This window comes from Salvia miltiorrhiza, chromosome 1, assembly GCF_028751815.1.
Source record: "Salvia miltiorrhiza cultivar Shanhuang (shh) chromosome 1, IMPLAD_Smil_shh, whole genome shotgun sequence".
NCBI lineage: Eukaryota > Viridiplantae > Streptophyta > Magnoliopsida > Lamiales > Lamiaceae > Salvia > Salvia miltiorrhiza.
In genome coordinates, this window is record NC_080387.1 from 56,780,164 (window position 1) to 56,795,525 (window position 15,362).

Below are 15,362 nucleotides of genomic sequence, written 5' to 3' on the forward strand. Positions count from 1 at the left end.
GTGTTAGAAAAATCAGCAGCATATATTCTGTGACACTAATTAAACAATACATCTGTTTATTGGGTAAATAGAAGTGAAAAGTGCTGAGCATCATCATAAGTGGATCCAAAAGTTAGCATTTGTGCAAAATGTTTTTTACAACTGTTTGTAAAAGTGAAATTAAAGCCAAAGTACAAGATAATACAGCAGGCTGCAGCATAGGAAATGCGATGCCAACAACAAAAAGTTGAGTTTTAAAAAATCACGAAAAAACAAAGGGATAAGAGACAGAAGAAGATCATTAGTTAGCCAGCTAAATGACTAGGTGAGTTGTTGAACATGGTGTGCCACATATAAGCTTGAGAAAGCACCATCTCTAGTTCGGCATCGGTCCAGTTTTGCGTAGGAAGGTGCTGAAGAAACATGACCATCTCCTGAAAATCGAGCTTCCGCAGCTTATCTGACCACTGCAAACATACAAATTCAATCTCCAACTTCATAACAAAGCAAAATACACGAAAAACTCACGTTAAGAGTTCGTACAAGAATGTAATAATACAATGTACAGAGATGGATGAATTTATCTAAAGTGAGACTCCGGTGTCTGGTTAGAATGCTACTAGTAGACACAATACAGAAAGCGATCTTACAGTCAACAGAAAGCTGGCAGATATGTAGACAAGAAAATCCGGTAGTGCGTCCCCTTCAGCAAGATACGTGTCCCACAAACGACTAACGAGACCAAATGGAATCTGAAGATAACATTAAACCATTCACAGTTGATCCAAAGGCTATGCAAGGAAAATGTATATACAATACTTTCAAATTAATGGCATCACAAGTTTATTCACTCTACTAAACTTGAACAGCATGATAATGTACCTCGCGTATAAGAAGGCAATTGAACCAGCGGAAAGCAAATTGCAGAAACTCAAGCCCCTGCTCCTCTATGTGCTTTGAAACAGGTTCTAATTCATTTGGAAAGGACAAACGAGTTAATCGGTAAATCAAGGATCTTTTTTCATCTAATAATCAGACTATGTCAAAATGGAGAAACAAAAATCGGAGTTGATGGGGTTTTTAATGCATGGGCATGTTATCTACATGGACAAGGAAAATTCTGGATGTCTATTTCAAAATAGAAGCAACCACAAGGTGACTGGATTAGCTATTAAGATCGTACCATCAATCCTTCTAACCAATTCCTTCAGCTTAAACACAAGACGTTGAATTCCTGGCTGGGCAAATGTGTAATGATCTTGCATACCATCAAGCAACTTCGAAAGGCACCAATAACTATCAGCTTCAACATTTAAGATTTTCTCACGAGACAGATCAGCCATTGACCAAGTGTCAATACTGCCCTCTAGGTATTCTGATAAGAAAACAACTAAGAAAGGTGTCGCGAGATCGTTTATTCCTTGCACGTAACCACTTGCAGGATGCCGTATAGCCCTTGAATGGGAAAAGAATAGCATTATTTACTACAGAATTTGATATGAAGGATGATAAAAGGAATAAAAGAAACAGCACAATGATTAATGGATGCATCACTTATCATCACTAATATCATCATACAGCGGCATCTCTCATAATGATAAATATCATACAAGTTTCCCACTAAGACGACCCTAGTAAAGCAAGATCAAGTTTGAAGATCAGCCCATGATGACAATCTGACAACCATTAAATCAAAATTATTTTATATTCTGAATTTTCTTTCAGTAGATGCATTTTTTTCTGTTAACACCACAATATAATGACATCAAGAGGTTTATTGAGGAATTAACTATTTCAGTCGTTCAAAAATCCACAAGGACTGATGCAAGGTGTGCAAAAGCTTAAGATACTTAAAACTTTTATTATATCAACTCTCCTTAAAAGAAGATGCCTCGAACACTAGGATCTTTTATCATTGGTTTTCTTTTCTCTTATATTAGCACCACAAAATTTTCGTCGTGATTCGGCATGCATCATCCGAACCTGTATTTACCGCCAAAAAAATTCCTGGGCACCAAAGAAATATGGGCTTACAGATGCATCCAGTCACAGTTTAGTAACTAGTATATTAAATTGATAATGGAAGGGATGTGAAATCATCATCTATTATAGACAGACATCGTCCACAATAACCCTTTAGAATAGAAACATGAAACATTCAAACAAGTTTCCTTCACTCACAAATAGTCTCCCGTTGAGATGCCCATAGATGAGAGCGCATGATCATCAATAAAATCCAAAAAGATGCAAAATTAGATCAAGAAACAGCATCTAACCATGTATAAAGTATTCGCTCCAATGACTTCTGAACTTCAGCTTGTTGAAAGAAAGACAGATCAGGTACAGTTCTAGGACAATCAACAGCAATCTAACAAGTTCATGAGAAATAATAATAATTAAGTATGTGATAATGCACCAAAAGACACAAGAAGAACCTTAAAAAAGATTATAAAATTAAAAACCTGACGAAGCATGGTAATCTCTTCATCTGTGCGCTGCGTATCAGGAATATCATAATATTGCGCAACATGATCAAGATACTCCACACGCTTTCTTCTCAGAACTCCCTCCCTTCTATCTGAATTAGAGGGTGCATATCCCTGTTGTCAGTTCATCTTTAAAGTTCAAGAATTGAGTAAATATACTAAAGCATGGCATCATTAGCCTTAACAATCACAAGATGGGAGCAGTGTTGTCAAATTTCCGCCATGGCGGGGATATGGCAGATGGCGGTGGCGGTTTCAGAGTAAACCGCCATGAAAATCCTATGGCATGGCAGTTTTGCCATGGCGGGTTATGGCGGCCGCCATATCCATGGCGCCATGGCGGTTATGGCGGGATATGGCGGATTTTTAATCCACAACTTGTTTTATGGGTCAGTAAAACCCGTTAACCCGACCCATTGACCCGTTGACCAATTAAAATTAGGCTTTTTAGGAGTAGAAAAAAATCATAGCAGCCCTCATTACCTAGGTGCCTCTTTCTGGAAACCCTCAAGAGCTCCCATAGCACTAGCAACCACCGGTGACCTCCGGCAGGTGCTGACTTTGAGGCCATGCTACATTCTTCCCATGGGATATACCATACACACATTCGGGATGAAGATCCCTTGACCATCAGGAAAGTAATATTCACCAATTCTTGAAAAGACAAGGAAAGCTTCCTTACACTTTATAAGCAGGACACTTACATCCTCAGCTCATTTAGAACAGAACTCCTTTTATTCTTTATTTCTTCTAAAATATTATTACTTTTGAAATGTTTACTGTATTTTTTGAATAAATTTACAACTGCAGATGTCTTTTTTTTTATTTTTTTATTTTTTTAAATTTCATACTCAGTATAAAATACTTCAGTGCAGAATCTGCAGATTGATTTTTTACTTTTTTTTTTCCAATTTAGAATGGCAGATTGTTTTTTTCTTTTACATGTTAATGATTCACCTAATTGGGACACCGTTTATGAGGCTTCGGCGGTTAGAGAGCCTATAACTTATACTAGGTGTACCACCATGGGGAAAAGAAAAAAGTCATCAACTTCACTTGGTGCTAATTCTAGAGCTAGTAGTGTTAGATCTTCTAAGAAATGACAATCACTTCCACATCCTCAAGATCAAAAGGGAAAGGGTTAGAGATGGTGCTTGAAGATGAAGAATTTGAAAATGAACTCGATGAGATTGATGAGGAATCTGAAGATGACTATGTGGATGTTGATGAGGACTGAGGAGGACTAACATTTTATTTCTTATTAGACATTACTATCTATTTATGTTTTATGCTTGAAGCCTTGAACTTATCATTGCATTTTGTTATGCTTGAACTTAGAATTTTGTGTTATGTTTGAACTGGATATCAAGTTTTCTATGCTATTATGTATTTTGCATCCTTTAATTTCATAATTTGTATATATATAATTATATATATATTATTATTTTAATAATCCGCCAAACGTCCGCCATAACCCGCCATGGCACCCGCCATAGCCTTATGGCGGTTTTCGGGCCTGACCGCCATGGACCGCCATCCGCCATCGATAACATTGGATGGGAGTAAGAAGGTCAACAACAAATGTTCTTGCAGGCTGCAGCATTACCATAAGATTGTAGCCCCATATTCTACACTTAGAAGTTAGAATGACCATTTAATCTCAGAATTCCAGGTCAACTACTTATGCAAGTGGACATTTTCATACATGCTTTAAAACTATTACTCAATATGTATGGGCTATTATTTTTATAGAATCTTTGTTTATTATGAAAACCTTTACTTTTACCTCCCGTTGCATTCCCTTTTACAGGGAGAGAGACATGTGATAAGAAAGGTACAAGTTAATTAAATCCACAACATAACAATGTTCCAAAGAAATCCAAGTAGAAAACTCTCTAAACGAAAATGAACTAAATTACTAAAACTTCACGGTGATTCAATAATGCAAAAAAGATCAATTATGAATGGCCATACCAAGAGAAGTCTCCACACAGTTGGGCGTAAATAGGGAGGCACGCCGCTCCATGCTAATTCACGTAGTTTTTCTGCATCATATCAGTAAAAAAGAAGAGCACTAAGAGAGTGAGGGAAGATAGCCATGAGAGACGTTCAGCATTAAACCCAAGAATAAGGCTGAATTCCTTTCAGCATTAATGTTAAGAAATATCAAATTGATTTACTTTCATAGTCTCATTGATATTCAAGTGAGTAGCCATGTTTTTTTTGTGAAATACATAAAGTGTGCAGAGAAGTGGTTATCAGAAAACCTGGTTGCACCACATTTTGTATGACTTTCCTATCAAGATGGGAGATGAGAACAAATTTGCAATGCATGCCATCAAGCTATGTGTTCGTGCATAACCACTTAAGAAACGCATATAAATAAACTCGAAATATTATTATTTCTACCCAACTTCTTTGATGGAAAACGAAGAAAAGTACATACCTAAGATCACAGAGGACCCAGATAATTCTTTTGTGAACTTCATCAGCCTAGCAGAATCTGTAGCTCTAGCTCCCACATTGGACTTAGGGATCTCTTTTGATGTGCTTTGACTACTCGTGCTTGAAGATTTTGTATTGTTAACTGAGGAACTAGCATTTGTGCTACTTCTGTTTTGAAGTTCATCCTAGAAGGATGAAGAACATCAATCAGTAAGTCAAAGGTTTAACTTTTGGGTTTCTATGGATCTGAGCATATATTTGGGCAGCAAAAATGGATACCTCAGTCGATCTGTCCAGTTGGTCACTATGATCTCTATCACTCTCTGGAGACCTCCTGTCAATGTTTGGGGAATGCAGAGTTGATGGGTCCAAAGGGTCTGATCTCCGAGTTATCAATATCTTACCAGGGAAGCTGCGACCCTTGAGCAAGCTGTACATAAGAATCTATGTTACGTTTTCACTCGTTTGATAAATGAATAAACTCTAATAGCCTAGTCAAACCAGATTTTGGTTTCAGGACAAAATAGAGCAACCTATATTATGCAATTGAACGCAGAAAGTTAATCTATGGCAGCAAAAAAATACCAGATAGCCAAATCACGCCGCCACCAACATTTGGCAAACTTTAGACAGTTCACAGAGTTGTAATTCAGCAATTAGAAAATGAATTTGATCTACCAAGTGAACCAACTAAGACTTACATATTCAGTTACACTATTCATTAGACCGAATAACCGAAAAAAGCCTCAAAGAAGCACTGAATCCATCAGATCAGATCTTATAAACTTTGAACTACCAATTCAGTTGTAGCACCAATTATCAGCACATATAGACACAGTGAAGAACTTTTTGTTCTTTTTCTTGAATTTTCGTTGCTTCACACTAAGAACTTCACAGTTCACGATCTAATTTTTTTTCCACTAAAATCACACAACAAAAAAATTTGTGTCATCATTTGCTAACAGATGGAATCAATTAAGTAAAACTTACACTAACTAGTCACAAAATCGAACAAGAACTTAATTTCTTAATTTCCCACAATCCCATTACAAATTCCGCAGAACTTCTCATAATTTAATTGGTTAAAGAGAAACCACAAAATGGGAGTAACATAAACAACAAAATTATGGGTGCCGCAAGAAATGGGATGCCCTGAAAATCAAGTGTAGATCTAAAACAGTGGAAATAATAAGCACACACACACACCCATACCCTTGAACATTTCTAAGAGTTTGATTGAATCTGGAATCAGTAACTGGAGGTGAAGAAGAAACTTCTTTGTTTCTGTCGTCATCTCTACTGTTGCTGCTGCTGTTCCTCATGGTTTTTTGGTCTTCTAGATTTCCGCTAAAATCATCACAAATTTGTTGCTGTTTGAGAAAAAATCAATCTTGCGATTTAGCGCTGCTACTACGCTGTTTGATCGGCGTGGATTGGAGCTGTGATGACTCATTAGTATTTTCTGAATTCTTTTCTTTTTCTTTTTACTTGTGCTGTTTTGTTTTAAAGACTGAATTTTTTTTTATAAACTTTAATTTGATCTCCAATATAGTTTAATTGTTCCGACATTTTCATACATCACTAGCATCTGCACTCCTGCAACGCACGAAAAATATTTTCATATTTTATTATATATAAAATTTATTATCATTTAATTATTATATAAATTTTTTAAATATAATTAAAAATAGTATTTCCTCCGTCCCATTTGTATTGGCCCCTTACTTTTAGGCACGGAGATTAAGAAAGTCTTTATTTATGAGTTAAGTAGGTGGAGTGCTTACTTTTGTTCACTTAAGAATCTTTATTTTTGCTATTTTAATAAAGGGGTCAATACAATTGGGACACCCCAAAATGACAAAGGGACCAATACAAATGTACGGATGAAGTATAATTTAAGATAAATATATTTTAGTTTAATATAAAAATAATAAAGAATAAGTCATATTAATGAAAAATGATATTGTTAAAAAAGAAAACAATATATGTTAAAAGATAATTGAAAAAAGAGGAGAGAGGAGAGAGAATTTTCTTAAGTTTTAATCTTAAATAAATATAATTTTTATATTTTAAATTCAATATTTACATAACATATATCAAATTAAAGCTCTTGTCATGATCTTTAATTTGATATGTATATCAAATATTTTATAATCAGTCGAATTTCACAATTTTAAAAAAGAAATAAAATAGAAAAATAAGAAGTTAAAGAAAAATAAAAAATAAAAAAATGTATAGGTTATAAATAAACCTTTAATTTTATTCTAACTGTAAAATTATCATTCAATTTTGAAATCAATTTGAAATTGAAAACTCCATTTTTAATATAGTATAGATGTATCCTCGATTATATGTCAAATTTAACTTGATAAATTTCTTTCATGTTAAAAAAACACTTTATAAATTTCTCTTTTTATATTATACTAGTACTATTATATTAAATTATATATTTATTTATATATTTTTAGGAATTATAACATTATATTATACTCATGAACTAACAAAAATAAAAAAAATGATAAACACCAATCAAACGGTTATATATATGAAATATAAAGAGTAAAATTTTGAAGTAGCCAAAATGAAACATAAAACACAATGTATGGCCACACATTAAAAAAATATAAAATTAGGCCATTTTTATTGATTTAGACGTTTTTACGCTTAATGAGGCGGATCGGGTAGGATCAGGCACGCGGATCGTGTGCCGGGTCGGGTTAGACACTTATGGTACTAATAGGGTTATAAGTGCCAAGATTTTACTTAGTGCCATAAGTGCCAACGGAAATCCAAAATAAAACTAAGTAAAATGGTCCTTTTAGCACTTATGGCACTAATAGTGTCATAAGTGTCATACGTGCATCAGAAACAACAACAATAGAATCAAAAAATCATAAATGGATAATCTAAAACCCTAAATCGAACATCTAAACCTTAAATGGATAATTTAAACCCTAAATGAAACATCTAAACCCTACGGGGAATTGTTTAAAATAGTGTCATAAGTGCCAACGGAAATCCAAAATAAAACCAAGTAATAAAATGATGCATATGGCACTATTAGTGCCATAAGTGCCATACGCGCAGCTAGGGATGACAATGGATCCTGGACCCGGTCCAGATCCGTGGATCCAGATCCGATTTTACGGATCCGGATCTCAATTTTTTGGATCCGCGGATCTGGATCTCATTTTCTAAAACGGATCTGGATCTGGATCTTGACATTTGAGATCCGGATCCGACCCAGATCCGACCCGTGGATCCGATTTAATTCAAAATATATTATTTATTTTTTATATTTATTTTATTTATAATATTAAATATATTAAAATTATAAAAAAATAGAATAACTTTGAAAACCTAATTTCTAATTCATCTCTCTCTCCCCTCTCGGTTATTCAACTTCTCTGCGCCGCCTCACTCCCATCTTCCATCGGCCATCTCCTTCTCGGCCTCAGTCACGCCGCCTCACCTCCATCGCCGGCCGCCTTCTCCACTTCTCTCGCCCGCCCGACGCCGGAGAAATAGGGAACAACAGCAGCAGTGCAGCACACTTCGTCCGCCCAGCCGCACGAACTCCCATCGCCGGTGACTTCGTCCGCCCAGCAGCAGTGCCGGTGACTTCGTCCGCACTTCGTCCGCCCAGCAGCAGTGCAGCACACTTCGTCCGCCCAGCCGCAAGAAACTTCGGCCGCCGCCTCTCTGTCACTCCAGTTCGGCTCGCCGCCAGACTCCACCGCCGCGACGCCGCCGTCGTTCAGCCATGAGTGTGCTCTGAATCAAAGGTTAGATTTTGATTTTGATTTTGAGCATGTTTATGGCTGAAATTTTGATTCTGATTTGAATTGTTTATATTCGAAATTTATGAATTCATATTCGAATGATATGAATTGTTTGTATCACAAGTGGAATGAATTGCTTTATTCATATTCGAATTCATATTCTGATTTTGATTTTGATTTGAATTGTTTATATTCGAATGACTCAAATTTTGATTCTGCTATGAATTGTTTGTATCACAAATGATATGAATTCATTTTAGATTTTTGAATTTAATTTGAAAATAGTAGATCCATGGATCTGGACCCGCGGATCCGCGGATCTGACGGATCTGGATCTGGATCTGGATCCAAAATTTTCAGACCCGCGGATCCGGATCCGAATCTGGATCTGGTATATGAAAACGGATCTGGATCTGGTATTGGCCAGACCCGGTCCAGATCCGGCCCGTTGCCATCCCTACGCGCAGCGGGCGCAGGCTTTTCCCCGCGAGCGCGCAACTCACCCATAAGCTTCCAGCGGCCACGCAATCATCCAGCGGTCGCGCAATCACCCCAGCGGCCGAGTAAAAAGGGCAAATTAGACATACCACCTAATTAATGGCCATATTTTGATGTTTTAAGATTAGGGGCCAAAAATTGATTTTCAATCTTCATTATGGCCATTTGACTACATTGTTTCAAATTATAAATTACTCTCTCCGTCCCACTTCAAATAACTCGATTTCTATTTTCGATTGTCCCACCACCATTTTACACCTTTATCACATATTTCTTCATCTCTGTGTCTAATTTTTTTGAATCATTTGAAGCGGGACAGGGGAGTATTACATTTAATAAATTAATTAATTTGATCTAAATCATAATTAAATGTGGTGTGCTTATTTGTGTGATCTAGTTTATGGAATGTTCATCGTGTAACTCGGAAGATTATGTATTCAAATTTTGCTAATATATTTTAGATCGAAATATCTTGTGCTCATCTATATGGTAGCGGATGTGGATATAAGGAAAAACAACATTGAACTCATTGTAACAAATTGTTTTCTCTATATTTTTATCGATATTTTGAATATGCAATTTTTTTAGAATTACAAGAGGTATCTATTATATAATTAAATAAGTCACTGACATGCAAACGAGACCTTTACACCACACAAAGGTGGAAAAATAACTGCACGCGCAGGTGAGACCACTATTTACACAAAAACTACATTGCATATTTGACGGGATTGAACCGAAGACCTCTTCAAAGAAGAGTCTTTGGATGCCTTAATTTTACCATTTAAGTTAGAGCTCGATATTTTGAATATATTGATTGTTGTAGTTCTGATATTTGGTTGTAGTGTAGAAATGAGATTTTAAAAGTCTATGGTTATAAAAATGTATGAAGCATGTTTGTCAATGCTTTGGTCTAAAGAGAATATTTTTTAACCTTCTCATGCTACGCAACAAGTTGAAGCTCTTCTTGAAGATTTAACGGATTACTTTGATTCAATATACAGTGTTTCCTAATCTTATCACAGTTTTCTGTATGCTGCATTTAAAAGTGAAAAATTCACCAATTTACAAAGCAAAACGTGATTAGTTATAACTTAAAAGGTCAAATGACGGTTTTGGTGTTACTCAATGTGCGCATATGTTTTTTCTACCGTTGGATTGACAATGAAAATGATCGATGATACAAATAAGTTTAATTTATTGGCATCAAATTAAACATTTTCATAATTTGATTGCATGGCTCATACATATCGTGATATCGTTTTTGTGGGTGCTCTACGAGATTTGGCCGTATGATCCTCTCCCTTAAATATTGATAAAAGAAATTGTTTAAACATGGATTATTCAAGAAACAAACATCTCAATTATATCTCCTTTGGACGACTTAGTGATAAAATGTGTATTTATCATATCAAAAATCTCAAGTTTAAATTCTATTAAAGCATTCACATCAATTGAGTAAGCTACTTGCTCAATGAAGTGGAGGACCACTTATGAGTAAGCACCCAATATTGGGGTGACTCGTTAACTTTAATTAAAGTTAAACGTTCTCTTACTCATTTTCTTTAGTTTTGATTTTTGTATTTTTCATTTAACTTTAATTACATCAATTTAAATAACACAATTACTTCAGATTAAAATTTCATTAATTTAATAAACCTAAAAATTACATAAAAAACTAAAAATATAATTAAAAATTACATAAAAAACTAGCTAAAGAAATAAATTCAAATTACTTATCTTAACAAATTATCTCCTTGTTTTTTTATAAAAATAAGGACGTATGGAAATAAATTCAAAATACAATTATCATGATAAAATACTAATGGTGAATATAAACTATATTGATTAAAAAATTATATAATAATAATAATAAATTAATAAATAAATACTTTTGCGACATAAAAATAAAGACAAAAACGAGTTCGATCCGTAATTAACAGCATCTCATCGATACCATCTCGATATATTATAAGGTTATGAATATATATATGATTTTGTATATTGAATTAGACTTTAAATGAATTAATAGGTACTATATATATCAATAATACGAGTGTTCTGTACTGGTGACCATTCGAAAGGAACTTCAAAGTTAATCGTGCTTGACTTAAAGCACAACTAAGATGGGTGACCGACTGGGAAGTTCGTCTAACTTATAAATAAATAAAAATAATAATAAATAAATAAATAAATAAATAACTAAATAAATAATAATAATAATAATAATAATAATAATAATTAATTAATTAAATTACAAAAAAAATTGCCGGCGGCATTTTACCGCCGGTAACGAGAATAATCTCCGGTGATATTCACCGCCGCCGTCCGGTGAATACTACTGGCGGCAAAGTCGCCGCCGGTAATGCGCCGGCATATCTCCGGCGTTCGCCGAGGAAATATAACGGCGGGACCTACCGCCGTTAATTACCGGTGGCGTGTTTTGCCGCCGGTAATTGTGTTACCGACGAGAAAATTACCGGCGGCGAGACGCCGCCGGTAGTTTAATTTCCGGCGGCCGCCTCGCCATTACCGACGGCAAACGCCGCCGGTAATTGCCGGTTTTTTTGTAGTGATCCATTTGCCGAGCTAGAATCGCTTTGTTTCCAATAGGGCGGGAAGACGTGATTTCCTCACTCTACGCTGAGGTGGTGAAGCCGCCACTCTCACTAGTCTTTGTCCACTTGGAGGAATGCATGTCTTCCTCGATGTACAAAGATCGGGAATCTAATTTGAAGAGTAGTAGTCGGGATTATTCGGATCCATTTTGGAAAAGTTTGAAAGAGAGGATGATGAAGAGAATTGAAAGAATTTGAGAGGGAGATGATGAAGAGAATTGTGAATTTTGGTGGAGGAAGAGAGGGTATAAAAAGAATAAAATTAATAAATAAATAAAAAATTGGCAACGGTCAAATGGGAGAAAAAAAACAAACAAACAAACAGTTGAATAAGAAAAAGAAAGAAAAAGAAAAATTAAATAAAATAGGTAACGGTCGAATGGAATTTGAAAAAATCAAACTTTTTTTTAATAGGCGCTTGCATTGCACTCACCTTTAATTTCAGAGAACGCGTTTTACTCGAAAGAACGAGTATTACTCGAGGCCTCCCTCCCCACATCGGCTTACTCGATGGACGTCTGAGTTTGTCACACTTAATTTCTCAAGTGTGATTTACTCCTCCAATGAGCATGTCAGAACTCCGTGCAATACCTTCAGATTTCATACTTCAACAAATTCAGTCTTCCTATCAACAAATTCTAAATTCGCCCATGATTTGCAATGCAATTGCACCGAAAGAAGCGATTGAGTGTGCTTTATCCGTTTGTGTAATTTGTAGGCTAGCAATGGGCTACCATGAACTTGAAAAAAAAAGAACAATGTCCATTTTACCTTGATGTTGGGTTGTGGTTGTGGGGGAAGGAGGTCCCAACTATGAATGAGATTGATTTGTTGTACCATCATTAGCTTTAATTTCTCCATTTGATCTTGATGTTGGGTTGGGGGATCAGATGTGATATGACCGTTGGTAACACTACAAAAACATGCGGACAAAAATATGCAAAATAGTGCATGGTTCAATTTGGTAGTTAAATTAGAGACGGCTTGTGAATGAAATAACGACGGAAATAAATTGCATCTACACATCCGTTTTTCAACATCAAAATACTCCCAAATTAAGGTTGATCGAATGTGACTCGATCTGAAAGGATGAATCTCAAGATTAACCAGCATCCAAGCAACGTAGCATTAATCCTCAATTGAAATGCCATTCTCTGTTTTAGCATCATCATGAATGGCTGAATTGGGAGTAAAAGCCATCTAACTCAGAAAAAAAGTAAAGGGTTTAGCCCCACTTGCAAGCAAACTTTGGCAGACATATTATACTGCAGCCCATGTGAATAAAGCCATCTACAAAAGAAAACTAAATTATGCACCCCTCAATTCACCTCCCCTCTTTACAATTATGTCACGTTTGCTTTTCCAAATTCCAGCTCCAAAGTTGTGCACATGTACCACCCTCGATCTCACCTTTTCACACTACTTGCACCTATACATCTAATCCAAATCAAACACTAACTAATCCACAATCCCAACAAAAATTACTTAATTAATCACAAAAACACTGTACATGCAGTAGCTAGTACTATATGTTCCACTCTATTTTATTCAAGATTCCATTCTTTCCAGATGGGATATAATCCCATCACCTATTAAATTCATATAGCTGCCTTTTCTCGTAGACATAACCACAAAATTTCTTCAAAACTTTCTTGGGATTGTTTGGGCTGAGATGGGCATAACTGGCGAGCTTGTTAGAAGCGTCTTCTCCAAAAGCCACTCCATCCCGAGGCATGTAAGTAATAGTACTAGTATTCGATTTCATTTCATTTATCTTTTCCAAATTCGTTGAGAATTATGATATTCAACATATATGCTAATTACATTTTAGGAAAAAAGGAAATGGAGTAGCTCAGTGCGGTCGTACTTGTGCGGCGACGAGCACAGCTCGCTTCTCGCCGCCGACGACTCGGCCTCGGTCACGGTGGCGACCGAGGCGGAGTTTGCTTCTTTTAGAAGCAACGTCGCAACAGATAAAAGTACGGGGAGCCGAGATGCTTCTGCGGCGGAGGACAGCTCCGAGGCCACCGTCGACCAGCCGTCGCCGGCGGAGCCCAACTCGAGAGATGAGAAGCGAAACTCAACCTACAAACTCTTCCGGCAAGAAGATGCTGCGTTGATCATTCAGTCAGCATTTAGAAACTTTATGGTCAATATGATTATGTCTATCTCTCAATATATATTTATATGCATGGCTCTTGGAGAAGTGATGATAAATTAGGCGTGCAATTTTTTTTCTACATTAATTTGTTGGGTTGCGATTAGTTACTAGTAAGTGGTTGAAAACCTCAGGCGAGGCGGGCACGTGACGAGGAGAAACCTGCACGTGACGAGTCTATAGGCACATCGGTGGAAGTCCAAACTGGGCATTCTTACTCGAGCGACGACGTGCGCCGCGCCATACGTCGTCGGACCGGAGCTCAAGTGCTCAAAATCCAGGTAACATATTTTTCGGAATATACGATGAGATTAGGCGGTTATTTATATTAAGAATTCAACTCTAATTAATAAGGATTATGTAAGTGTTCATATACAAGTCGACAAATTAATGCAAAGCAATATTATTAATTATATTTTCAGTCGATTGATTTAAATTTTATTCAACATATTGAATAGGAAGATTGGGATGATAGCACTGTGAGCAGTGTGATATCGAAGATGAGAATGCAGAACAGGCTGGAAGCAGCAACTAGGCGCGAGAGGGCTCTCGCCTACGCTTTCTCACAACAGGTTACACAAAAAAAATGGAAAAATTAATTGATTGAATAAATCAGAAATTAACCAAACTTGAACTAATTATCATATGGGCTCTTGTCAACTTGTGCAGCTAAGAATCTGCTCGAAGAAGCAGAGCAGTGGCGGGGGAGGAGACGAGGCGAACATGGGGTGGAGCTGGCTGGAGCGATGGATGGCGGCGCGGCAGCCGGAGATGAATAAGTTGATGGGAGCAATGGAGGAGAAGGAGAGCTGTGGATCTAATGAGGTTTCTTCACTAGTTGAATTCTCTAATTTACCTATCTCACTCCCCAAGAATATTCCAAAACCAACCAACAAGGCTAGGACTCTGGCTAAAAGAAGCTTCTCTAGGCAGAGCTCCACATCAAGCCATTTGAGTCCAAAAGAATTCAAGGTGAAGTTAAGATTGAAAAAAAGAAAAAGATATATGTAAATATTTATGTTGTGTATAATTATTTCTTAGTTATGCAGGATGTGAAGAAAGTGATGTGGCATGTGGAGGAAGAGAAGGAGAAGAGAAAGAGACAAAAGCAGCCTGGATTTAATAAGAGAGATGCCAAGAATTCCACTGCTCTTGAAGTAGCATGAGGCAGTACTGCAATGATTAATTAATGGAGTTCAAGTTTATCAATTTGTATACATATATAATGTGTCGTTAATTGTATCTCGATCCTTTAATTTCTTGTATATTATGTCGCTTTGATCAATAATATTAATTTGCTGTTTGATAACGATCGTGCATAATATTGATCGACTAGAAGTCGAATATAATGTGCAGTATTAATTTATAAATGCCCTATATCGAATTTCAAGAACAA

General features: G+C 36.3%; 2 protein-coding genes across 2 annotated transcripts; one reads left to right on the forward strand and one right to left on the reverse strand.

Moving 5' to 3' along the window:
• Positions 1–96: 96 nt before the first annotated feature.
• Positions 97–6,423, reverse strand: LOC130995911 (uncharacterized). The gene is made up of 10 exons (XM_057921411.1): positions 6,123–6,423; positions 5,190–5,340; positions 4,912–5,095; positions 4,440–4,510; positions 2,442–2,579; positions 2,256–2,347; positions 1,163–1,434; positions 862–947; positions 630–731; positions 97–446 (listed from the first exon to the last, which is right to left on the reverse strand). The coding sequence occupies exons 1-10, from the start codon at positions 6,230–6,232 to the stop codon at positions 285–287; spliced, it is 1,368 nt and encodes a 455-aa protein (XP_057777394.1). The 5' UTR covers positions 6,233–6,423; the 3' UTR covers positions 97–284.
• Positions 6,424–13,238: 6,815 nt separating this feature from the next.
• On the forward strand, positions 13,239–15,275 carry LOC130996481 (protein IQ-DOMAIN 33-like). The gene is made up of 6 exons (XM_057921821.1): positions 13,239–13,543; positions 13,640–13,957; positions 14,101–14,247; positions 14,425–14,538; positions 14,636–14,938; positions 15,016–15,275. Exons 1-6 carry the CDS (start codon positions 13,481–13,483, stop codon positions 15,130–15,132), a joined length of 1,062 nt encoding a protein of 353 aa, XP_057777804.1. The 5' UTR covers positions 13,239–13,480; the 3' UTR covers positions 15,133–15,275.
• Positions 15,276–15,362: the final 87 nt, after the last annotated feature.

What these genes read in the sequence shown, in the direction of transcription:
- LOC130995911 (XM_057921411.1), bottom strand. Translation starts at nt 6,232, where the DNA reads ATGAGGAACAGCAGCAGCAACAGTAGAGATGACGACAGAAACAAAGAA. An exon ending in TGGGTCCTCTGTGATCTTAG is followed by an intron (nt 4,511 to 4,911) that starts GTATGTACTTTT and finishes GATATGATGCAG; the next exon opens with AAAAACTACGTGAATTAGCA. An exon ending in ATTGCCTTCTTATACGCGAG is followed by an intron (nt 732 to 861) that starts GTACATTATCAT and finishes TGTTATCTTCAG; the next exon opens with ATTCCATTTGGTCTCGTTAG.
- LOC130996481 (XM_057921821.1), top strand. Translation starts at nt 13,481, where the DNA reads ATGGGCATAACTGGCGAGCTTGTTAGAAGCGTCTTCTCCAAAAGCCAC. An exon ending in CCTACGCTTTCTCACAACAG is followed by an intron (nt 14,539 to 14,635) that starts GTTACACAAAAA and finishes CAACTTGTGCAG; the next exon opens with CTAAGAATCTGCTCGAAGAA. An exon ending in TGAGTCCAAAAGAATTCAAG is followed by an intron (nt 14,939 to 15,015) that starts GTGAAGTTAAGA and finishes TTAGTTATGCAG; the next exon opens with GATGTGAAGAAAGTGATGTG.